Below are 25,831 nucleotides of genomic sequence, written 5' to 3'. Positions count from 1 at the left end.
GGGGGTCAGAAAGGTGACTGTAAAACTATAAGATGAAGTATGAAGTAGGATCATGGGAAGTAAACATGTTATCCAGATATACTGGGTGGTTGTGGGAGTCAGGGAGCACATCCTGTAGTGGTAGGGTCAAGCTACTACAACATGACTGGAGAGCTGTTCTTTCTGACATGCACTCTGCTTGCATTTTATGACTTGATAGCTTCCCGGAGTATGAAGTTACAGTTTGCATTTAATTTAACAGTTTTTATGCATTTTTTCTTCCTTTTATCTCCTTCCTCACCTTTACAAATAAAAATGCCTTAAGGTTACATACATTTTGAAGATCAACTGCATTACCAGTATGAAATAAGAGAGAGAAAAGATGTATCACATTTTTAAATTCATTTTCTTTAGACAGGCATCAACCCTGGAACCACAGTGATGCTGCATGCTCTGCTTTATCTCTATCTGGTTCTCTGCAATGGCAATTTTTTAGTGATTTTCTTCCTGTAGTGTCACTGAGAGTGTCACTATGTCAGCAGTCTGTGCCATTGCATGGTACCATCAATGTCAGCCACAGGTACCCAACTGATGTCAGTCTTATGTCACTCTGTAATACTGGTGCCTCCACCACTGTGAAAGCATGAACACAAGAGACCATTATACAGACAGACACACACACACACACACACACACACACACACACACACACACACACACACACACACACACACACACACACACACACACACACACACACACACACATATAAATGCCTCCTTAACTCCCTGTGGCATGCATACTGGTAAGTAAGAATATACAGATATAGGATAGAATGACAAAAATACCTTGTCATGCAGATTGCTGTAGGTGAAGACCAGAGGTGTCTATAAGCATACATATTCAGATTAGCCTTGGTTAGTCCCTCCCTTCAAACAAGTTGTGAAGTGTGCTAGACTGAAATGGACATTACTAACTTGATGCTTCCCTTACTGATATATGGTTAGCAGATGTCTCACAGTTTCAACATCCAAACCGCCTAAAGTATGAGAGGCCACTCCCTTTGCTTGATGAATGACACCAGATTCCTTAGCCTCTATGGACTGCTTCATTTTTAGTGGCACATTCCGTATTGTGGACCCATCTTTTGAAATGTCCCAGGACGTGTCCTTTGCAAGGAGTATGATATCAATAATGGTTCAGCACACCTGTTGTGGAGACCTATTATGTCCCCCACAGCATCCACATCCTGCATCAGTTCCTGCCAAACATGGGTCCAGTAATGCTTGTTTGTAGTACCTTTGCCCAGGAGGCCTATGCTATGTGTGAAGAAGGCCTACAGTAACAGTTCATTCTCCTGATAAGTGAACATTTTCACTTACTGTCATAGTACTAACTGCAGCTGTTAGCCAATTGTATAAGAGGAAGAGGACTGAAGCCATAGGTATGTGCATCCCATAGCATCCCATATACATCTATTGACTGATATGTTTATGGATTTAGCACCTGGTTCCTCATGAACATGCAGAGCACTGCTGGAGAGAGGCAGCCCCCTTCCGTCTGCACTCCTACCCAGTGACAAGCGGATATCCTCGCCAATCTTGTGACCGACTATCCCTGGCCAACTGGAGATCCGCAGTGCTATGGTATCATTACTTTTAAGTGGGATTCTGACATACAGGTGTTCAGTCATAATCCCACAGATGGTAGTTCTGCAACATTGGCTCCTCAGCCAAGCACATACACCAAATGTATGAACCAGTGGTTCTTCTCATACTGAGCAGGATTGCTATCGCAACAACACATCATTAGTAGGGTAACACTAACCTGTCTCATAATGGTCTGACCCCAGCTCATGTTCCTTATTAGTGGGTGAAAAATCCAACACTTGGTGAATTCTGCTTCACAATACTAGGAAGAGCCAACACCGAAGGATCACAAAGTGACATTGCTATGAATGCTTGGCAGCCGCTCAAAACCCAAAAAGCCAGAAGGATCATGAGGCCCTGCTTTCATGGTCTGTATTTATACTGAAAATCAAGATCAAGAAAGCTTTTGCCCTTCTGCTCCATGGGAGGTTTATGTCCTCCCTGACCTCGCCTTAGGACACCTGCATTACTCTTTGACAGGTGTACCACCCCAGTCAAATCCCTACCTAACACTGTCCCTGGAGTGGGTTTTACCCGGACACCTGGGCACTTGGAGCCAGAAGCGAGAGCCGTGGTGGGGCTTGCCCTCCTGCCTCACTGGGCAAGTGAAAAAACAATAAGAGCAGTGGTATTTCACTGGTGGCTGAGGCCTCCCACTTATCCTATATCTTCACAGTGCCAGAATAGAGTCAAGCTCAACAGGGTCTTCTTTCACTGCTGATTCTGCCAAGGCCATTCCCTTTGATGTGGTTTTGCTATATAGTAGGAATTACTTCTCTAAGATGGCTATGCCAGTACCTGTACATTTGAATGCAAAACATATGTCAATAGATGTATATGGAATGCTGTGGGATGCACATACCTATGGATTCAGTCCTCCTCCCTTTATACACCTGGCTAACAGCTGCAGTTAGTACCATGAGAGACTCCTACCCTCAGTTTCATATTGTAGCCATGCCTCAACATATAGACTTAGAGCCCAATACTCCTTGCAGTATTTCCTTACCAAGGTTTCTGTTGTACACTGATTACATTCTCCCCAACAATAGGCAAGCAGATGGCATACCAGGGTTATGAGTTCCCAGTTACACGTAAACCACATCATCTGCCTCAGTGTCACTGACATCCACCATAGAGTTTGTTGTTACTCTGGAGGTGCTTTACCAAGCAGGACTCCTTTCCTAACTCTGTGAAGCTCCAGGGCTACAGAATATTTACTGAAATTATTTTGTTGTAGATGTTTTGCATTGTTATCTAAAATAGCAATGTTATTTTATATAATGTTATCTTAAGCCACTAAGCATACTGGTTATGTTAATGAAACTAGTCAATGTCACTGACTCTAGATCCCTGCCAGTGTGCAATGCACTACTCCTACATGTTGACACTAGCCATGTTGTTCTGTGAACCTGAATGACATCATTACTATACTGATGCATATGACTTGTGTATGCCCATATTGTCATGGTGCTGCACTATCATCATGTGTAGCAATATGCATTGATGGTTTATTGTGTGACATGTGATTTACACACATGCATCCATGTGCACGGGGCTACTGATATGCTTCTCCAGCAGATATGAGTGAGGAGTTATGGTTACTTGAAGCACTGGGAAATGTAGAGTGTGACAGGGATAGCAGGATGAATTCATAAATTTGTCATGATTTATTAATGGTTGTGTTTTATACTTCAACATATGCAGTTTCTGATATTGTTTATCATATTCTTCAGATCAAATCTTAAATCTTGGTATACAACTTTAAAATGATAGTTGTATTAGTTTCACTTCTTGTTTCTGTCTATTGGGATATTTGTATTTTAGTCTAATTATTATTTTAACTTATTTACATTTTTTTATTTTATTTTAATATTGACTATACTTTGCTTAGTTATAACCATGCTAATGAATTTAATAAGTTAATAAAGCTGAACTCATACTGTATTACATTTGCCTGTCAATCAAAAGAAATGAGGCCATCATAGTCAATTTTTATGAGGACAAACTTTGTATACTCTGAATATTAATGCAGAATGAAAAAGCTGTTGGATTCAGTAAATGTCTTCTTTAGCAGAACTTAGCAGTTTCATAGAAACAAAATAAAACATAGAACCTTTCAGTCTGTTTTTTGAACATTAATTAGATCAATTTTCAATGGGAAAATTGTCACGTTCTCATATTCTCAAAACCCCAAATCAGAAAGTATACCATAATCCATAGAGACAAACAACAGTAGAAGGCATTTGAGGAAAGTAAGATTTGTATATTGAGGCATTATTACTGAAAGCCACTAATAAAGCAAATACTGTAGTTTGTTTGATCATTGCATTTTTGTTGTAACTGCTTGAATAACCATCTGTTGGAATTACTGGTGATAGCTTTTTAAGAATAGGTTTTCATTCTACCAGGGCAACAGTAAAAACAGAAGTGTTTGCTACAATTTTTATCTATTAACAGTATATGTTTGTACCTGCAGATTCTGATGTGTTTCTTTTTCATTATACCCCATTCAGATATATTTCTATGCTACATATATTTTTACACAAGCTGGGATTACAGCCAACAATATACCCTATGCTACAGTCGGGACTGGAGCCTGTGAATGTCTTACTGCCCTAACATGTGTAAGTATATTTTTTTTGCATGTAGTAGCACTAAAATCTGAACCCCTGTGACTAGCCCTTGCTCTAGAACCTGCTGGAAAGCACTAGGAAGCCTGAAACAGATGCAAGCACTCAGCTCTCCTTGTCAATAAGGATAAATTAATCATAGGCACTAAACAGCCTATAATTGCAAAGTACCTTGCAAAGGTAAGGGAAAACAGCTCTTAAACTTTACATAAAAGCACCTAAACAGGCATGTCCATGGGTCAGCTTCCGGTGATTTCTCCTGTCCACCTGGTGAATCTGGGCATACTGGGGCAATGTGGCAACTGCCTCATGTACACAGACAATCCTCTCCTCCTATCACCCAACACTATAACCTGCAAGAGATGCACTTACATAGCCAAACTGGAAGCAAAGCTCTCTCCGGCCAAGATTGTGCTAGACAGTCAAGAGGAGAAGGTTAACACCTGCATCACACCTCAAGCAACTCATAGCCCTTCAAAACCCACACCATCAACACACACACATAGCAACACTAAACCCACATATGCGGAGGCCCTTAACATTAACCTGCCCAAGCAACAAGGACCTCCGAAGCCGAAACGCAAACAAACACCAGTCACAACCAAAGTGACACATAGCTCACAACACCAATGTGCCATCCAACAACAGCCCCTAAGGCAAGACAATGTACCCAACACTTTAGTCATAGGTGACTCTATAGTCAGGCACACTGATGTCCCACTCACCAGACTGAACAAGGAGAAAATTACAGTCAGCTGCGTGTCTGGTGCCAGGATCCGCCACATAACGCATGCATTCAAGTCACTCTACAACAAGTACAAATATGACTCTATCATTGTCCATGCTGGAGTGAATGACGAGACATACCTCCCTGGACTACATGAAAAGAGATATGGAAGAGCTCTTGGATCATGTGACCCAGGCAGGTATGACCCTAGCCCTGAGTAGCATCCTGCCTTCGCCCAGAATGATATCACAGTATAAGGACAAAATGATTGACTTCAACAATTGGCTAAGCTTCTGGTGTCATTCAAAGGGGATCCAGTATTTGTCTGCCTGGGAAGACATAATCGACAAACCACGATGCTTTGCCAGAGATGGTCCGCACCTGTCACCCCTGGGATTCAGGTTACCGGCTAAAGCTCTTGCCACCCCTATAGTGCCTTTTTTTAGGCAAGGTTCAAAGGATAAAACCACCACCGTAACAGATAGAAGCAGGCAAAATATGAAGGTAATGCTACTCAATACTAGAAGTCTAAACCTCAAAATGCACTCTCTCGAGGCACTCCTAAAAATGGAGAATATCGATATCTGTGCAGTAACTGAGACCTGGTTCAAGGCTCCAGAGAGCACCCCTGCAATACCAGGCTACAATTCTTACCACACTTTTCGGCCACAAAACCAGGACCAAAACACTAAAGGTGGAGGAGTGTCCATATTCACCAAGGATATTCACACCTCCAGGCTAGTTGCCCAACACAATGCATCTGAAATTCTCCAGGTGCAACTAACACTAGGTAAGACTGCAATCCAAATTGTAGCTTGCTACAGATCCCCAACCATGCCCCAAGATTCTCACTACACCTTTCTAAACATACTGGAAAATATTAAGATACAACCAAACACCCTAATACTGGGTGATTTCAACTACCCTGCCATTAATTGGGAAAATTACTCAGGTACCAACTCCTTTTCCCAACGGTTCTTGGAATTCATAAATTCCAATGCCCTGGATCAACTAATCCATTGTCCCACCAGGGGCTCCAATATCCTAGACCTGGTCATTACCAACATGGGAGGTAGATGGGAGGTCTGACCATAAGCAAATCACCCTTGACATCCACATCCCACCCCCACCCCCCAGTAAGGAAACCTCCTTAAAAAACTTCTCCAAAGCCAACTTCAAGCTACTGAAGTCAGAAGTGACAAACTTCACAACACCCTTGCAGACGGGATCTGGAAGTTTGACTGCAGAATCCTACACTAAGGCACTGTACGAGCACATCCACTCATGCATGAATCGTGCCATCCCAAATAGAACCAAGATGCTCTTCTCCAAAAAAAGGAAGCCAATCTGGTGGTCCCCTGGTATAAACAAACTATACAACAGAAGGAAGAAACTGTTGCAAAAAAGAGGAAAATCTCAGGATGCAAAAACCTCCCTCACCAGCCTAGTATATATATATATATATATATATATATATATATATATATATATATATATATATATATATATATTAAACTTTATGTGGGGGGGGGCAAGCCCCCTGCATCCACTATGTTGGGGGCTGCACCTCTCATCTCCTGCAAATTATATATACCAAATCTGAGATAACACTGCAATGAAAAAAAAAAGGGTACATTTTCCTAACTTCACTCCACCATGATCTCCATTCAAAAGCTACTAGTTTTCAAAAACTCTATCATATGGTCTCAACCATATAGATTTTGAGTTTTTGAAAACTCAGTTAACTGATATATCATTTAAACACAGCATTCTATTTACTACTTTATTCATGTTAACCATCAGCTTCTTTAACCAGTCTATTGCTGATGCCCGTTATAATTGATCTCATCATCAGCTAGAAAGAGATTTTTGTTTACCTGTATTTCACCTATTTTCCTTAACATCACTGATAAAGCTATTAAACTATTAGTAATATGCAAGGCATTTAATTCCCTACTGTACTTGCTTACTACGCATTTTTAAATGAATGAATGAATTTTCATACTGTGCAAGTCTTCAATTTATTGCAAGTTATAAGTAATTTGTTATACATTCATAGCTGTGAACAATTTGACTGTTTGGTGGAATGTTTTAAAATTAGTTGAATGTTTTAAAACTGTATGCTCTGCATGTAACAATCAGTAAATTGTGTTCAGGCAAAAGGTGTATATATGGGTCCCCTTCAGATGGTCAAACTTTTAAAAGCTCGACTTTCATATGGCCGAGACCATATGATCAAACTTTTAAAAGCTTGACTGGTCTGAATGGGGATCTCCATAGATTGTGGAATGGGAAGATTTCCCTTTATCACAATGTAGTGCGATCTCAGAGTTGGTATATTTAAATAGCAGGGGTTATGGGGGGGGGTGCAGGGGGGTTTGCCCCCCTGCTAGTACTGTTTAGTTTTTTTTGTTTATTACTTTTTATTTCACATTTTTGAACATTCAAATGTTCAATCATATTGTCTTGACCATATGAAAGTCTAGCATTTGGATGTTCGGTTATGTGAAGTACACCAGTATATACACACTGATAAATGTACCAATTCAAGGAAGTTCTGTAGCTGTACATATAGTTTGGTACAATAATGTATGCTTTGATAGTTTTCTACATAATAACTGCAAGCATATAAGGTTATGGTTTAAAAAAGTATACAGAAGTAATATAGCTGGTCATATCTCACTAAAGTGTGTGCTGGTCATTCACTTGGCACTGTAACCTATATCCTGTTCCCATTATCTACTCTGAATAGAGCGTGGTGCCTGACCGAGTTCAAGCATCTTGTATGTGCTGTTAATATTGTGAAAGAAATGACGGACTTATACAGTCTGTCCTACACAAACAAAATCCTTTCTTTACAAAAACTGTCTGCATGCACATCAACTATTAAGGTAATGCAGTACTGTAAATTAAATGATGTAGCAATGCATTTTTGTTTTGTGTATAAATACATACATTTATATACATGAAAATAGTTGTAGATGTACGCATGCAGATACATATCTGTAATTTACACACACATGCACACATATATATATATATATATATATATATATATATATATATATATATATATACTTACATACATTTCTTTACTCATTTACATTTGTATTTATACAGAAAATTATATTATTGCATAAGCATTCCATATATTTGTATACAGATACAGACAAAGATCTTTTCTTTTGTAGTATCATAATAGCATTATAAATACATGTTTGCAGTTACACATATTTCTTCTAGCGAATACCTTCCATTATGCAACCTTTATATAGTTTATGGTTAAACCCATGTTTAATTTGACCAAAAACACAAGAAAAAAAAAGCTATACTTACAATAGAACTCTGTCCTTTTCACCACTTCCTGATCAACTCACCTGGTTAACTGGTTGAATCTACACTTGTGAAGCCACCATACCTGTGGCAGCACTCTTAGTCGTGTGGGGGGGGGGGGGTGATTCCTGTCAATGAACACAGATCCTCACCCAACTCCTGTCAAATATCTTTTTCCACTCATTGCCTATTATTCATACCTGGATCTTATCCAAGTGCAACACACTAAGAAGGTAGATTGTAATTTTGGACTCCTTATCTGTCCAGCTTGGGGCATGGCCTCATGCCTTTATAGGTGCTGACATCATTAGAAGTACCAGCACCAGAACCAGAATGAAGAAAGTATGGGCAGGACTGTGGTTCACAAATTTAGAACCACTTACAATGGATGTGATATTATCTTAACCAAACCCTGTTAACAAGCAGGGGCATTAGACTGAGTCACTGCTATTAGTGGCAATTTTGGTTTGACTAAAAATGTTTTGTCCCCTACATGTTTTTTTTTTTCTTAAAGAATACATTCACATTCCATTCTTATGGTCACTATGTAATCATTGTTTTTCTTTATATTACTTACAATTGCTATTGCTGCTGTGCATTGCCTTGATTACCTTTTTGGAGTGCTATACCTGAATGTCATTTATACATGCCTCATGCAGGAGCAGCCGTATTAATTTGTAGGTTTTTTTTGGGTGGGGGGCTTTTAGGAATAAATATTCCTATGTGTACAAGTATCAACTTTTAATAAATGTTGAGTGCTTTGCAGTGATAAGGTATGCCAGATGATGTTACAGTGATAGGGATTACAGTTCATGATTTGCAAACCCATATACATATGGTGTCATTTTGCTTTTTCTAAACATTTTCAACTTTCAGCATAACTGAGGCTATCCAAATGCTCCTCCAACATGCTGGGGACTGCTGAGGACTTTTGTTGACACCTCTGCTTTCTGCAGTTTCTGGAGCTCATTCACGTGAACCTGAAGCCACATTCATGAGAATGTGGAGACCTAGTTACTTGGATAGGTGGCTTTACACATTTACATATTACTGTGACCTGTCATAGAGCTAAGCATAAAAGAAGCATAAACGAAAACATGTAAATGGACCTGACTTTACATGAAGCAGTTTAACACTGCCACATCAACTTGTGGTTAGGTGGTAAATGACTTAGCATACTGTGGACTTTTTAAATTAAGAAAAAATATTAGAAATATTATAAATTAATATGACACACTTCAAAATCATGCAAAATGGAAGAGTTCACTTTAAAAAATATTTTGCTTTGATCATATCATTGGTATAGTACGACGTCTTTAGTGAAGAATGCAAAGTTGTCATTTGTAAATGGAAAATCATGGAATCAGCAGTGGAAATGATCAGTGATCACTGAGAAAATCATTTATTTTGATGTCATGTACTGATTGTACAGACACTGTAGAAATGCAATGCTTCAATTATTAAATACTGAAGTGGCAAAGACATGTTACTGGCTGAACAATGTATGTTTACTTGGAGATTTCTGAGTGTCACTCAAGAATGAAAAATGACTGTATTGTAAATACAAGACTGTGGTAGGGCTAGGGGAAGGAGGAATTTGTTAACAGACTGATTGCTTTACTGTTATGAATGTATTTATGACACTACAGACATTGCTATAGTACAACTTTACCTGGATAGAAGGACATTTTGCATGTGTATGTTGTTATGGAGTTTGTGTCACCTTTTTATATGAGGAAGACTGGCACACTTTCATTGTTGTATTGTTTGACTGATGATTACATGCAATAGTTTTGTGTACGATAGTGGCATATTTGTATGTTTAATAATGATGCAGAAACAGGGATCAAGGCAGAGAAAGGTCACCTTCAGTCATGAGGAAAACCACATCCTCACGACAGCATTTATGACATATTGCAAACAATGGTTTTGCAAAAGGGGGTGGCAAATCAAGCTGAGAGAGCAAAAGCCTGGAAAAAAGTTGTAATAGGTTCATAAGTATTAGGCTAGCTGCCCTTGTGGGCCATTTTAACTCTAGCCAGTTTCCATTGTTTGTGCTCAAATTAACCCATGTCATTTAGTTAGAAATTAGCCATACCCATCCCATGGTTGACAACTATACACTACTCTAATGAGAATAACTGAGATCATACCATAGATAATTTGAAGGGACCTGTACATGGGATAAAGCATTTACGAGCTTGCTCTGTCCATTAGTAGTATAAGGAGCAGTCCTGGGGTGAATTTTATGTTTCCTGTCCATAGATCCAAGTTGTGTTTGAATCTAGACAGGGATGAGCTTTGTTTTATGTGGATGAGGAGTACCTGTCCCTCCAAAGCATTCTGTTGATGTTGCAGAAGCAGTATTTCTGATGCCATTTGACTTGTAGATTCAGTAAATCCATCAGTAATGGGTATTAATGCAGTTGATGGAAGAAACTGCACATTAACACAGTGCAGAAGAGGGCAGATGATATGATAAATGTGCTATATCCATGGTGAGGCAGAGTAAAATTGCCAGTACTCTTACTGGAAGGGGGGCTTCCATCAATTATCTCTTTAATGCCAGATAAGGAATACCTCCTCTCTATCAGTGGGGATTACTATGACCTAGAAGATAGCACTGAAATAATCAGTGTGGCATGAACACTGGCTAATACCATCTGTAGCAGCAAAATCTGTTTGCTCAGTACGGTTGGTTTAAAAACAATAACATATTTATATAGAGAAATGAATGCTAATATGGAATGATTACATTAAACAGATGACAATTACTATTAACAGGTGAAACTTCTACATATACACAGAATGGCAATGAAGGCAGTCTGTATGGTTAATCTTCCCCAAACCTCCTAATGAATCACATATAGTATTAGTATTAATTTATTGGTAATGTTTTCAAATAATTTTTTACAGGGTCAACAGTAGAAACAAACAGTTCAACCATAGCAATACATGTGGATGATATCATCATCAGAATGGCTGTTGAAGATGATGATAACACAGTTATATTTATGAGGAAGCCTGAAGAAAATGGCATGCAGGCATGCATCCACAAGTATAATGGCAGGATCTCACAAGCCACAACATGTTAACAACTGCAAAAAGTGACAGTGCAGCATGAAGTCAAGCACATGGTGACATTATAATCTGATTTGTACAAGGAGAAAATCCTTGTACTTCTACACTAGTATCTCCAAACCTAGACTGACACTTTCAGGATGATGACACACATTCAGAGGTACCAGTGTCCATCTTAACACTTTAACAAAGGGGAGTTTGGCAATGGAATTTGTCATAGCTACCCCAGCAACACATAAAGCATTGGCTGCCCAGCAGTGAATGTGCGGTAACATTGTTAGGGCTCAGAGCACTGTCATGGGGAGTCCTCAAGGGCATATATAGAAATGGCAGGGAGTTGGGATAATGCCATGATTACAGTGATGCATAGTGTAGAGCCACATCAGACATCCATGGCAACCTCATTAGTACACTAGACAGTCTTGCTGAGGGGACTGGGTACTGTCAGGAGATGTGGGAACAGATCACATGAAACTACAAGGGCTTTGGGGGGGGGATAAGCAGAACAGATTCCATGCTGGCCAGGTCATTATTCATCTACACTTAGCAGAACTTCTTATTCAAGGTCCTGGTCCCACAGCACTGTCAAATCAGTGTCTTCAGGATCAGCTACATCAAGTAAGACTTGACAGCAGAAAGACTCACCATCTAGCTCTCATGACAGCCCCTCTTCGAAGTCACTTGCGCCATCACTTAGCTTATCTTTAGGAGATATATGTGACACATTTTACCTTGACCTACTGTGATTGAAGTGTAAAATTTCTGTTACTTACAATTTCATCTTCACAAACACTGGCCAATATTTAACTCAAAGGGGAATAAGTTATTTTAAAAAAAGGAGGGGGCGTAGGACTCTAAGTGTATGCATTTAATTTTTGTAATGTTACTGCTTAAAACCTCATTAAACTGTGGAAAGAAAGCAGTACGTCATAAAATAAGATTGCAGTAATTAACACCATTAATGCTGTATGCATTGACATTGTTACAGCTGGCAAATATCTACAACTTAAAAGTAGTAATATGGAACTTTTTAGAGAAACACTAATAAGAAAATATGTAAAAATGAGTAAATTACCATGTAAACAAACCCTGGTGAAACTTCATCATTGCAGAAATAATTTTTTTTTTTTTTTGCCTTTCAGGCCACAAATTATTGTATATTACAAAATAACCTAATTGTATATGCAGTACCTCAACAGACAACATATTTCAAACTGAGAATACATTGCATAATTTAAAAATCAATATGATACATTTTCATTTAAATGTAAGGTATGAACTCATGCTAAATACTGAATTAACACTTTTTACTAATTGAACAATTTGAGGACACTTAATACTTGCATACTTAGGTAAACCACCTCACTAGAATTTATTATGCAAACAGTTAAAAATGTGATTGTTACTTATATAATGACTCACAATATCACTGAAAAGGAGCGAGTGAACACTCAGGCATGAATTTTATATCCAATAATATGATCATATGTTCTGAAAAAAAAAAATATTATTTAAAGATGAAAAGGAATTTCAAATGAACAGTGACAGCAGACCATGCACCACACAGCATAGCCCATAGATACCATTGCATGCATTTATTATACTCTTTGTGTTATTTGCAAGAAAGGAAAAACTAATCTGAATGTCATGGTCCATACCTGAGGACTAGATGCTGCCTCTTTACCTACATAGCTGCATGCCATGCATGAGCCTGCTGCATGAGGTCCAACACCATTGCTGCCAGCCAGATGCTATTAACCATAGTATGAATTGAACTGTAGTGACAAAATGGGTCACTTCATCAATAGGCCAAAGCATGATCATGTATAGAATGCAACATGCAGTAAACATCCTGCATGCAGTAGCTGGGTCATACTGAAGGGCACCACCAGACTTATCCAGGCACGTAAAATGACTGCTCAGGAGACCAAAGACCCTCATCATGACAATACATGTCTGGCACAAGGCTTTGTTGAAGTTCTCTTCTGCAGCTCCACTTGGATTTCTCACTGGTGACATGAGCTACTGCTCCAGTGGATATCTAGCATCACATGAAAAACAGAAAAAGATAGAGAGAAAGAAGGGGGGTGACAAAACAAAAGTGTTTTAGTTTTCAGCAATGCATTTTACCATAAATCTCTACTTAAATAAAATATAAAAAAAGAGGAAAAATGTTTTCCACCTACAGACAAGATCACCACTGGACATCCTACCATACAGGAAGAGCCGGTAGAGTAAGCTGGTGTAACAGATATAGAAATTGTGTAGACTACCCGGATACTGGGCAGACACTTTATTGATGTACACCCCCGGTCCCCCTGTGCATCACACACTACTTGGCAACTGATGGAATGGTAGTCCTTTCTATTGCACTTGGACTTAATGCTGTTATTTCCAATTTTACATCTGCTGGAAGTCTTATGAGTTACCCTCCTGAACCAGTGATACAGCTTATTGGTGTTCCCGCTGTTAAGGACTGGTTGAGTAAAACTAATGACTGGTTTAAAGAACTGAGTTGTCCAGTGCATGGAACATCAGCAGTCGGTGCTAACATCATTGACAATCCTACAGTTTTTGATTACAAACTCGTTAAATATAAGAAATTACAGCTGGAGATTAATTACCTCAATGAATGCCTCCGGAGGCAACAAGTCCAATTTCCTAATGGTTTAGAACTAACAACCCTTTTTATTTTGAACTAATTGACTTCTTTAATAAGCAGGGCTGCCTCTTTTTACAAATTCTGGTGAAACATTGCATGAATTTAATGGCAGTTCTAGAACCAGACCTAGAAATACCCGATAATGTAATTAAAGCTGATCCAGATTTTTTAGGTACAAATTAGAGTATACTAGGACTTTCACCAGTATTGATAAATATGATTAAATTATGAGCGAACAAGGAAAAAAAATTAAAGTGATTATGACAAGGGAATCACCTATCCCCAGCCTCCCCTTTCACAAACTTGAGGACAAGTTGGTGGAGACATCTTGCCTTGAGTTTCCAATGTTCTTCTACAAAAAATAACCCCAGTGACATACAACCTAACTAATTCTGATAGTATGGACATTACGAATGATGAGCAGCCCTTAAGTCCTCCTTTAAGGAGTAGTGAATGACTGCAAGAACAAGCTCACCAACAGGGAAATACTGTTAACGTTAATAGCCAATCTGGATTTTCAGTCAGTGAGGAGGAAGAACCTATTCAATCAGAAGGGAATGCAATGGAACAACCCTGTTCAAGCAAATCCAACAGATGATGGAAATGAATTTGCCTACCCATGGAACTGCTTTTCCTTTGGAACAAAATGAGTGAAACCTCTCCATTATAAAGAATAATGATGGGGATTTTAACATATTTAATTTTTCATCTATAAAAGTTTCTACCCCCTTAGCGAACCTTTTAGCTTGAGACCTGACATTTATACTTAGCTGCAGGGTGGACCCTGCAAGAACTTTGATTTCAAAGCATTTATACACAAAATCAACTTGTCTCTGCTGACAGGTAAGAACTTTGAAAGAAATGATCGATACAGAGTAGCAAGCACTTTAGCTCACCTCTGCACCCTTTGTTAGCTACTTTTGACCAGGTGTGTGACCTTGACATTAGGAATTTATTTAATAATAAATATTCTTTCCCTAAATTTGACAACTTAAACCAAATGGAGCATGATTTGCTTAACTCTTTGAAACAATTTGGTGTGAGGATTATGAAGCCATATAAGGGAGGGGGGCTGATTTAAATGGATAGGACTGATTACAAGGATAACATGCTTAAGATTTTAATGTCTGGTACTTACAAACTTATTACAAAATGAAGTGTTTGGAGCATGCCAGAAAATTAGGTCTCACATAAACAATTTGTTTATTGATGGTCAAATTGATCTAAATCTCCAAAACTATTTAAATATGACTTCTCCTTTAACTCTGGTGATATTTGGGATTCCAAAAATCCACAAAGGCCTTTATGACTCACCTCTTCATCCCATTGTGGACAGTAGAAACACAATCACATATGCCTTGCTAAATTTGTAGATAACAAACTAAAATATTACTTAACAAATGAACCCTAGATATGTAAGGACTCCTGGGCTTTCCTAGAGTGTATTAATGCATTGGATTTTAAACCTAATTTTAACTTTTTAATCACTGATGTCAGGGATTTGTGCACTGTGATGCCACCAAATTTGGCATTTAATGTGTGACTGAATTATTAGTCAATAAAAGGGCCTGGAATGATGTTATTATGTTGATAGAAGAACTTTTGGATATTATTTTAACAAATAATTATATCCTTTTTAAGGGCCAATTTTTTTTTACAGAAAAATGGGATTCATACCTCTCAACCACTTAGAGCAAGAAATTTGGGTAAAGCCATAAGTAGAAGTGGGACAAAGACCCATAAATAGGGACAGTTTTTAAATATTGCTCTTACAAAGTTAGAAAGTTGTTAGAATAACAGGTTTTACATTAGCATGATCTTTCTGAATGATTTGAAGTCTGAAACTCAAATGTCTGTCATTATTTTTTAACTTCAGTTTTTAATTATTTTTCACTAATTTGACAGAAAGCCGCATTTTTTTGAAAAGCGGACCAAAATATGAGGCAAAAATCTGGACATTCTGCAAAAATCTGTACAGTTGAGAGGTATGATGGGATTGCTATGAGGTATCCATATAGGAGGTAGTTTTGCCAAACATGGTTTTCTGGGACCATTAATATTTGTTTAAAAACACAGCTTGGAGGGATCAGATTTATTATATTACATGGTACCTTGATGACATTTTTATTACTTTCAAAGGTGATTTAGAAGTAGTCAAGAATTTCTTGGACTATGTGAATGGTATGACACATTTTCTGGAATTTAATTTTCAGTTTCATATGAAATGTATTTTTTTTTTAGATGTAGAACTTTGTAAGGATAGACAGAATTACAGATATGTGTCTACTATTTTTAGGAACAACACGTATTGTAACTCTTTTTTACACTTTACAAGTGCCCACCCCTTCACCAAAAGAGATCAGTAGTAAAGGGCCATCTAGTTAGAGCAGCTAAATTTATCTCATTGGATAATGAGTTTGAGTTGGAATGTGAGAACTTGAAGGGGATGTTTAATAAAAGAGGGTACCCCTTGTCAATGTTGAAACACCTGATTAAGGAAGGGTATGACAGAAGAATCAGTGGTTATTTCATCCCTATTTTGAATTGTAGGTCTGTGGACCCACTAACACAAAGTCCAGATGACAAGACTATACCCAGTATATATAGTTTAAGTTTAATTACCCCATTTAGTCAGGATTCCTTTAATTTAAGGAATATAATATTAAAACATTGGAAATTCTTATTGAACGACATATCAGTTAGATCTAAGTACCATTGTTATGTTTATAAGAGGAGTAAGAATATTAAGTAAATTCTTGCATGCACTGCGACCCCTTTGGTAAGAACTCTAGGTATGTTTAGATGCGAATCTTGCCCTTTTTATAAATATATTAATAATGGTAATACTTTCCTTGTTGTAGGCAGAAGGTAGGACATTAAGAGCAGATTCAATTGCAATTCAAAAGGGGTAACATATCTAGTCACATGTCAAACCTGTGATAGTTTTTACATCTGTAAAACTGAATGTAAACTTGGGGAACGTGTGTGTGAATAGATTTATAGTATTAATAAAATTAATTTGCATAATGCTTTGGCAAAACACATCTCTACCCACCCAGGTCATTGGTTTAAATTTAAAGCCATGATCAAGTTGTCAAACCTGAGGTGGCTTTTGGGCTCTTAAGTTGGAAGAAAATGAATTATTATGGCAACTTAGATCAAACACATACAATTTTCCAGGGTTGAATGACTATTGTTCTATTCAATGTGTACTTAAAATGTACGCTTTGCAGAGATACAATTGTGGGTTTCAATTTAGTTTAAGACTTACTTATTGTCTTTTGGTGTATTTGTCTTTGATCATCTAGAAATTTATCATGTAAGAAGATGAAAAAAAAATTTTTGAAGACTTTTAGCTTACAATATAAATGGTTAGGTTTTAACGTATTTGTATGGACATTCATCTTATTTATACAGCATTGGTTCTACCACTTTAAGTTATTCATTGTTTACCCCCACATGACTTTTTTAGAGCCTATTTTAAAAGTACAAGCATTGCTATTTGTATTGTCTGATGAAGTTCAACAACTTGGGTTCGACGAAAGCCCTTACAATAAACTTTTTTAGTGTTTGCACTCCGTTCTAGCACTTATTACCCTTCTTTTATGGTTTTAAAATTACTTATGATTGCTTGTTTTCTTTTTCATGTTTTTTAATAGTCATTCTATACTGACTAGAAGATGTTCTATGAGACTAGCTGTAAATGTGATGCACTATCTAACAGACATGTTCTCTACGGAACATCTTATTACAATATATGTTATTAAGGACACTTTGCATGTAATGGAAATCTCATATTCTTAAGCATATTTCAGAATGTGTATAAGAAATGCTTCATTAGTTAAAATCTATGTGTAATACTGTATAATATTAATATATATAAAGAAGATATTTCAGAATATATGGATGTTTTGAGAAGTCATCATTTTTGATTTTTAACACTTCTTGGAAAGTATGGTTAACTTAGATTTAACATCAATTATCTCTGAAAATAAAATTGTCATTGAACAAAAGCAGTAAGCTATGGGGGTCACTCCTGCTAACAATTTACATTATTATTTTAGTAATTGGAAAATCATTTTATTTTTGATTTTAATTATTTACATACATATGGTATAATGAATTATATAATAAAACTGGTGATTTATTTTTTGAGAACAGTGAGTGAATATGAAAATTTTACAAAGGACATAGAGGAAATAATTAATGTTTACATTTTAGCAAGGTATGTCATGAATCTAAGGCAGAATTGATAATCATATATAGGCCTCTATCAGATTATCAAGTTTTCAGAAACTCAAACCTCATATGGCTGAGATCATATGCTTGACTTTCCAAAAACTTAAACCAAATATAAAAATAAAATCTACATTTTTGCAGGGGGGGGGGCAAACCTATCTGCACCCCCACCCCCTGACAATTGTATATACCAACTCTGAGACTGCACTATAGTGGGGAAATGGGGAAATTCCCTGATCTCCACTGTACCATGATCTCTACAAAAATGCATTGAGTTTTTGGAAAATTGAACATTTGGTCTTGACCAAATGAAGTTTGAGTTTCTGAAAATTCGATCATCTGACAAAAGGTTGTGAAGATCCCAATGATGATTGTGTGGAGGTTTGCAGTGGGTCAGTGGTCAGAGCTGACTGGGGCAATGAGTCTTGCAGTCACTGTAGGAGATCTCACATAGGCCAGAGTTGCTTCTCCACTGCCTGCTCCACCCCATCCTCTACCACGTCCTAAAGCTCACAAGTTCTAGGACTTACCAGGCTGCACTGCATCAGGGTGCCTACAGGACCAGAGCCACTGGCTTATCCTGTAAAGGTACCCATGAGCAGGTGGAAGATTAATATTTCCAAACTTGTGAGGAACGTGGTTATGCTGCTACTGGGACCTCTGGACTTGAAGAAATTAATGCAAGTGGGTGAAAAGGGAAAGAAAAAGAAATGCAAAGTAGCAGATAATTAAAATAAGAAAAAATAGAAAGGGAGGGTAGAGAGAGATACAAAATGGAGACAGTAAATTCATAATTTTTTAGTAGTCCAGTATATACTTTATTAAGAGTGCTTACTTAGCATCTAGTAAGCAGGTGTAAGATATGAATCACATACATATTTACACGGGGAATGTGTTCTGGCAAATGTTTCTTAATAAGCATCAAATAAGCAGGTTTAAGGTAGGACATGGTAGTACATTTTACAGTGGTAATATATTCTGAAGTAGAGCATTGATAAGCATTAAATAAACAAGTTTGCCATAAGAAATGGTAACACATTTTACATTAAAAATGTCTGCAATATGTTACAGAAATGGATTGTGCTCAAATTGTTTAATGGTAGCACATTATTTCTGCAATTGTATTTCATTACTACCTACATCTGAATGCTTATTAAAAAAGGAAAACTTAAGGAGCTACCAACTGAATATTTAGCATAATTATACATATTTAATTCCAAAGTATGTTTAACATTTGCATAGACTTATTAATAACATGTTAATTTGTTGTTTCACTGCTTTAGTCTAAGTACTTGACTGTTAGGAAGTGCTAAGGTCTGCCATATTCTGCAGGATCACTGTGGATTAGGCTTCATTCAACTCCAAGCTAAATATTGACTTAGTCCAGTTTTCTTTGTAAATGCTGTGGGACTGTTAAATTACATGTGGACATGCTTAGCACTGCAGTCCATTCCCATAGCCAGTGTGGCTCAATGCAGCTCATCCACAAACACCTGAAGGCTACCTGTGTCTATCTGACCAGATGAGCGTGTGCATGCACACACAGACACACCAACAGACAGATAGAGATGCAGACACAACACACACACACACACACACACACACACACACACACACACACACACACACACACACACACACACACACACACACACACACAACACACACACACACACACACACACACACACACACACACACACACACACACACACACACTACAATTCCTAGACATCAGTGCATCTGACCTTCATTTGCATAGAAAAAATATAAATGAACCTGAATTTCCATCAATAACTGTAAGGCTGCAGTATTTGCCTGTGATTGAGTTCAGTGGCAACTACTGTGGGAAACTGCATAGTGTTTAAAGTAAGCTAAAACCAGCTCTACATTTATAAATTATTAGCATGCTGTGGAAATGCAATTACTTCCATGAAAATTATTTTTATTTTCACTGAAGTCAATATCATATGTTAATGGTAATAGCAGAAGTTGGGAATTTGAAGTGCCATTTATTAAATCTGAGTACTCGTGGCATATCTCTTAATTGTCCAGATTTTCACAGAATGTCCAGATTTTTGTCCTATATTTTTCATCTGTTTTACATAAAATTTGTAGTTTTTTGCAAATCATTGAGGACTGAAGTCAACAAATAACGGTATACATTTGAATTTCAAACTTCACATTCTTTAGAAAATGCATGTTAATGCAAATCATGTTGTTCTAGCAACTTTTTAAGTTTACAAGAGCAACATTTAAAATGTGTCCCTTTTTTGGGCCTTTATCCCCCCATTATTTTAGGATTTGCCCAGATTTCTTGTGCTAAGAGGTTGAAAGGTATGACTCATGGCAATTTTATTTATATATGAAATCTATGATGAGAGGTGACTGCATATTTCATTAAGTGCAGATCTAGCTGCATAACGTATGATGACACTGAAAATGATAAAAGCTTACAATAAGTTTTTCATTAGTGAATGATGATGTACAGGGTAGCAGTACAGAATTTGAAGGGGACTTTGTTCAGTTTTGACTTGTGCTATACTTATTTGATAACATTATTACTTATGCTGTACTTTATTGTATGATCATTAAATTTAAGATTTGTTTTGTTATAGTGTTGCAGGCATGGTTTAAAAAGGGATTTAGCTGTAAGGAATTCATACATACTTTCATATCCTTTGCTATACAGGTGTGGAGTGTGTTTGATTTTGTTAAATCAAGCTTCACTAGTGTCATATATATTGTTCCATGTTAATGCATCATGCAGCAGCAGCAGGGATCAACAGAGAAAAGGCAATGTCAGCCCCGAGGAGAACAATGTCCTCTATGGGGCCCTTGGTACATATGGAAAGCACCTTTTTGGAAAAGAGGGGACCAAAACAAACTGACAGAGCAAGGTGTGGAACCAAGTGCCTCTACATATAAATGCTCAGTAGAAGAGACCACACATTAACATAGTGCAGAAAAAAGGCAACACTATGGTAGGATGTGCCAGAGCAAAGGCAAAACAGAATAAAATTGTCATAGTAGAACTGGTAGGAGAATGGTAGGATGTGCCAGAGCAAAGGCAAAACATAATAAAATTGTCATAGTAGAACTGGTAGGAGAGCTCCTGTACTTATCTCTAACATCCATTGAGGAATACATCCTCTGCATACAAGGAGATAATTACAACACTGATGAGAATGGTACATGCATAATCAGGGGTGATGTAGACACTGGCAAATACCCACCATAGCAGCATCCATAGACATCTCCTCAGGAAGATTAGTGCATCCACCATGTCATATTCACATTAAGGTGATTACTGCAGAGATTAAATGATTTCATATCTACTATTGACTGGTAAACCTAACATTTCTGCCAGTCATGAAAGTAAAATGAGTGTGCATAGTGTCTTCCACACCTCATTACACAGCATTCAGCAGGATGTTCCATTGAGTACTAATGTAATAAATTAATTTTTCAAAGGTCAGGAGTAAAAAGTAACAGTTCCACCTTACCTGCACAGCTGGAAGATGTCAGCAGCGGAATGGCTGTTGATGATAATGTTATAATAATGAGACAGCTTTAGGACAGGGGCACACAGTCACCACGTTTAAGTAAAGAATCATGCACCCCACAGCAGGTATATAACTGTGCAGGAAGTGACACTGGGTCACAAAGTCAAGTAGATGGGGGCATTACATTGTAAGCCATGCAGAAAGAGAACCCATGCACCTGTACACCAGTGTGTCCTCAAGCACAGGAACACCTTTTGGAGGAAGATACAATCTCAGAGGTAGCGGTGTCTACTGTAAGACCTGTGCAGAGGAATGCCAGGTGCAGGCACATGCCACAACTACCTCCAGAAACTTGAAAAGCATTGGCTGCCCTACAGCAAATGTGCTGTTACATTGTTCGGTTTCTGTCAACTGCCACAGAGCATCAGACAGAGATAGTCAGAATACTGCAGAGCACAGGTGAGGATTTTCAGTACTACCTGGAAATGGAATAGTCACACTCATAGCCAATGTGGTGGCACATGGCAGCCATCTCTGCCTCCATGCATACACTAGTCAGGACCTAGTAAACTCAACTAGAAAAGGAGCAAATGAATGACTGAATGAGTGGATGGACTGGTGAATATTAACTCTATACTAGCATGACTTAATGTTGCAGTATATTCATGCATTACTAAATAGAAAAACTAGATTTTGTAAACTTATTATTATGAGATGCAAATAAACATGGTTTGTTTAAAAATGTAATAAGCATGCACATGATATTCATTCATGTGTGTCAGTTTAGTTGCTATCTATTATACAAATGCTGTTCATATGAGCCGTCAAGTCAATATTGACTTTTAGAGACTCTGTGGATAGTTGCCCTGAACTGTGTTCTGTGTCCACTCAGATGACTAATCACTGACAGAATGTATTCCACTTCTGTAGTTAATTTATCAGTCTGTCTTACTGTGAGCCTTATTCTTTTACACTGACCTTTGACCTTGCCAAGCCTGATGACTTTTCTCTTCATATAATATGTCAGAAGTTTGAAAGGTAAAGTCTAGTCATCTGATCTTCCAGGGAATACTATGGCATAGAATGATGAATACCCGACTCCTGCATCTGAAGACCATGTCACTGCTTACTAGGAGTTTCCCATGTGTAGTATTGTGCATGTGTTCCTCATGGGCAACATCTGTAGAGCTTGCAAGCCACTGTGGGTAGGTGTTCATTACAAAGGACAAGACCTTGATTTGCAGATGATGACGTCTTCTCCAGTTTCACTCATCTCTCATCAATGAAGGATGCATGAGTTGCAAGGTTCTCATATCCAGAGGAAAATGGGTCAGTTGAATGGCTGCATGGGAAAGGATAGATGATCAGAGAAGGGATTGGTAAAATATTCTGTCTTGAGCTTACAATACAACTGGATACCTTGCAGTGCAGAATGATATTTTCTGAAATATATTTTTATATCTGTAAAACACAGAACAGAATGTTTTAGGGAATCCTATTATTTCTTCAGAAAATAAATGTTCAGATCTGGTAAATAAAACTATTTAGTTCAGCCTTGAGCTTTGAAACTTGCTGGAAGTAGCTTTACAATAAAAGATTAACATGCTAATTTTGACAACTATCAATGAATGAAAAACAAAACTCTGAAACATCATTTTGCTGAAGGCAGTCATAGCATAAAAACAAACAGAAAGTACTTTTGCAAAAGGCAAAACCCCTGCACCTCATGTAATCACATGCACCCCTGCGCCATCTACTTATATGCTACAACTTTGAGGTTGCACTGTCTTGGTGAAGAGTGAATACAACAATGTATTTCTAAAGTTTTTTCATTTGATTTATTAATTGTTAGCTAGAAGTATATTTAGCAAAGGGATGTTTTGATATTCTGTTTTCAATTAATTCAGAATCACCAAAAGCAGTTTAGTGCCCTATAAAGAAATGTGACGAGCATTATTAACTGGGTATTGCTACACAGCTAAGGGAGGCAAACGTAATCAAACAGATGTAATCACACAAGTGATCCCTATTTGTTTAAAAACTAGAAGTGCTACACCTTAGTTTTAAACCCATGCATATTTTGGAACCATGCAGATTGTTTCAGCTTTTATATATAAGAAAAGAACTTTGTATTATATGGATTGATTAGTCATTAACTTTCAGATATTTTAACAATTGTCTTGAAATTTCTTGTTTAAAATTTTGTGGCATAGGGTTTCTTCATTGAACGTCTTGGAAGGAGGGTGCTTCTCCTTGGAGGGTATTCCTTAATGGCATTTTGGTGCATTATGTTAACAATTGCTCTAACATATCAGGTAAGTTTCATTTACAAATGTCTGACAGATTATAGTAACAGGTTAAAGCATTTAGTTACTTCATTTTATGTCCCTCTGCATGTAGTCTGTACATGCCTCTGTTTATTACATGATCTGTGCTCTCTGTATTACTGGACTCTTGCTGATATTTTCTCTTGACAATCTCTATCTTGATTATCTGACTGTTAACTATTAAAATAGTAAACAAACTTCTAAAATGAAGAACATGAAAGGAAATCACTTTCCCTTTAAGGTCTGTGAGAGCTGTTTCAGCTCACTCATGTAGCGGTTCATATCTCTCAAAGACAGAGACAGAGTAGAGAGAGGGAGTAGCATGCATGATTACTAGCTGAAACAGGGGTTAATGTGGAAGATTACTAGCTGAGCGAGGGGGTAGCATGGAAGATTACAAGCTGCTTCACCTTATTGTTTCAGTTCTTTAACTGACTGTGCAAAGTTAATACCTGGATCAAACAGCTGCAAAGGTGGCAGACACAGACATTCTATATTTTCTGGAATAACACCAAAATTGATACAGTAAGTGTTTGAAATGCTAAAACTGGTAAATGAAGTACAAAAGGAATAACCAGCACATCTGACTTTAGACTATGAAATTAAGCAGGACATAGACTGTCAGAATTCTGATCTTTATTTACTGGTCACAGCAATAACTCTTTTTCAACAGCCTAAGAGGTGGTTTTCTTAGGAATTACAAGGCATTTGAATCTTACAACCACGTAAGACTTGCTAGTACCCACCCTCAGACTGAACTTCTGTTCTTAAGGAGATCCAATCCAGGCAAGCCAGAGGTGAATTTGTGAATAGCCATGCAGTCATCCAGTTTCTATTTGAAGGAACATAAATGCATCATACTGCTTAATTTACAGTGGGAATTTCTTGGGTGGTGGGAAAAGTACTATGTAATGAACCTGAGTGTTCACCTTGTTTTGTTTATCACTTGATCAATATTTAGATCTCTGTTTTAGGAATTTGTTGGAATATTTGATTTATGGAGATATAAAAGATCCAGGAATACTAGGTCCATAATGGCTCAGAATGGAAAGCATAGATCATCTTTCAGGAGTCTGTAAGTAACTGAATACAGGGCCCTCATTCTTTACTAACTTGTTTGAAGTTTACAAACCAGAAAACTTAGTTAGGAACCTCTCAGGTCTTTTTAGTTGGCTGATATGTATAGTAACATATGGCACAAATGAGGCATTGTGTGTAATGATCGTCCGAATCAGCACTAACTAAAAGCAATGTTGACCTGTTTAGATCTGAATGATATTCCCCAAGCAATCTGTTTTACCAAGCAAAAGGACTTTCTGAATGCTGTGGTTACATCATGATAAAAAGAGTGGGAATTGTCATTCCATGACCCAAGGTCTCTCAACATTCTCATTTTGAAGTGGAGTATTGTCAGTATTGTATACTGTGTAAAGGGCAGTCTATCAAATGTGACAACATTGCATGTTTTAGCATTTAATTTAAGCTCATTTTTGTACACTAGATATTTACAAGTGTAAGCTCTTGCTGAAAGGCTTAGGTATCAGTGGATGACTTGACAATGATTCCTAGTTTAGGGACTTCCAAGATGGCTGCACATTGAGTAACAGCTTAATTTCAGCTTTCTCTGTGTGAAAACAGAAACACAGAAGAGAGATCCAGTAAATTCATATTTCTGGGTAAATTTCAATAACTTGCTACT

The 25,831-nt window shown here is 37.5% G+C and overlaps 1 protein-coding gene across 1 annotated transcript in view; it reads left to right on the top strand.

Annotated features, from left to right (window-relative positions):
• Window positions 1-25,831, top strand: part of LOC122800250 (solute carrier family 2, facilitated glucose transporter member 11-like) — a 361,259-nt gene that overhangs the window by 228,308 nt on the left and 107,120 nt on the right. The window contains exons 8-9 of the mRNA XM_044069741.1: window positions 4,142-4,252; window positions 24,019-24,120. Coding sequence (XP_043925676.1) covers window positions 4,142-4,252; window positions 24,019-24,120 — 213 coding nt within the window. The remainder of the gene's footprint in view (window positions 1-4,141; window positions 4,253-24,018; window positions 24,121-25,831) is intronic.

Source organism: Protopterus annectens, chromosome 4.part0 (genome assembly GCF_019279795.1).
Source record: "Protopterus annectens isolate FY-2018-M chromosome 4.part0, PAN1.0, whole genome shotgun sequence".
NCBI classification, from domain to species: Eukaryota; Metazoa; Chordata; order Ceratodontiformes; family Protopteridae; genus Protopterus; species Protopterus annectens.
The sequence above is the reverse complement of the archived record's forward strand: the minus strand, read 5'-3'. Positions and strand labels throughout refer to the sequence as shown.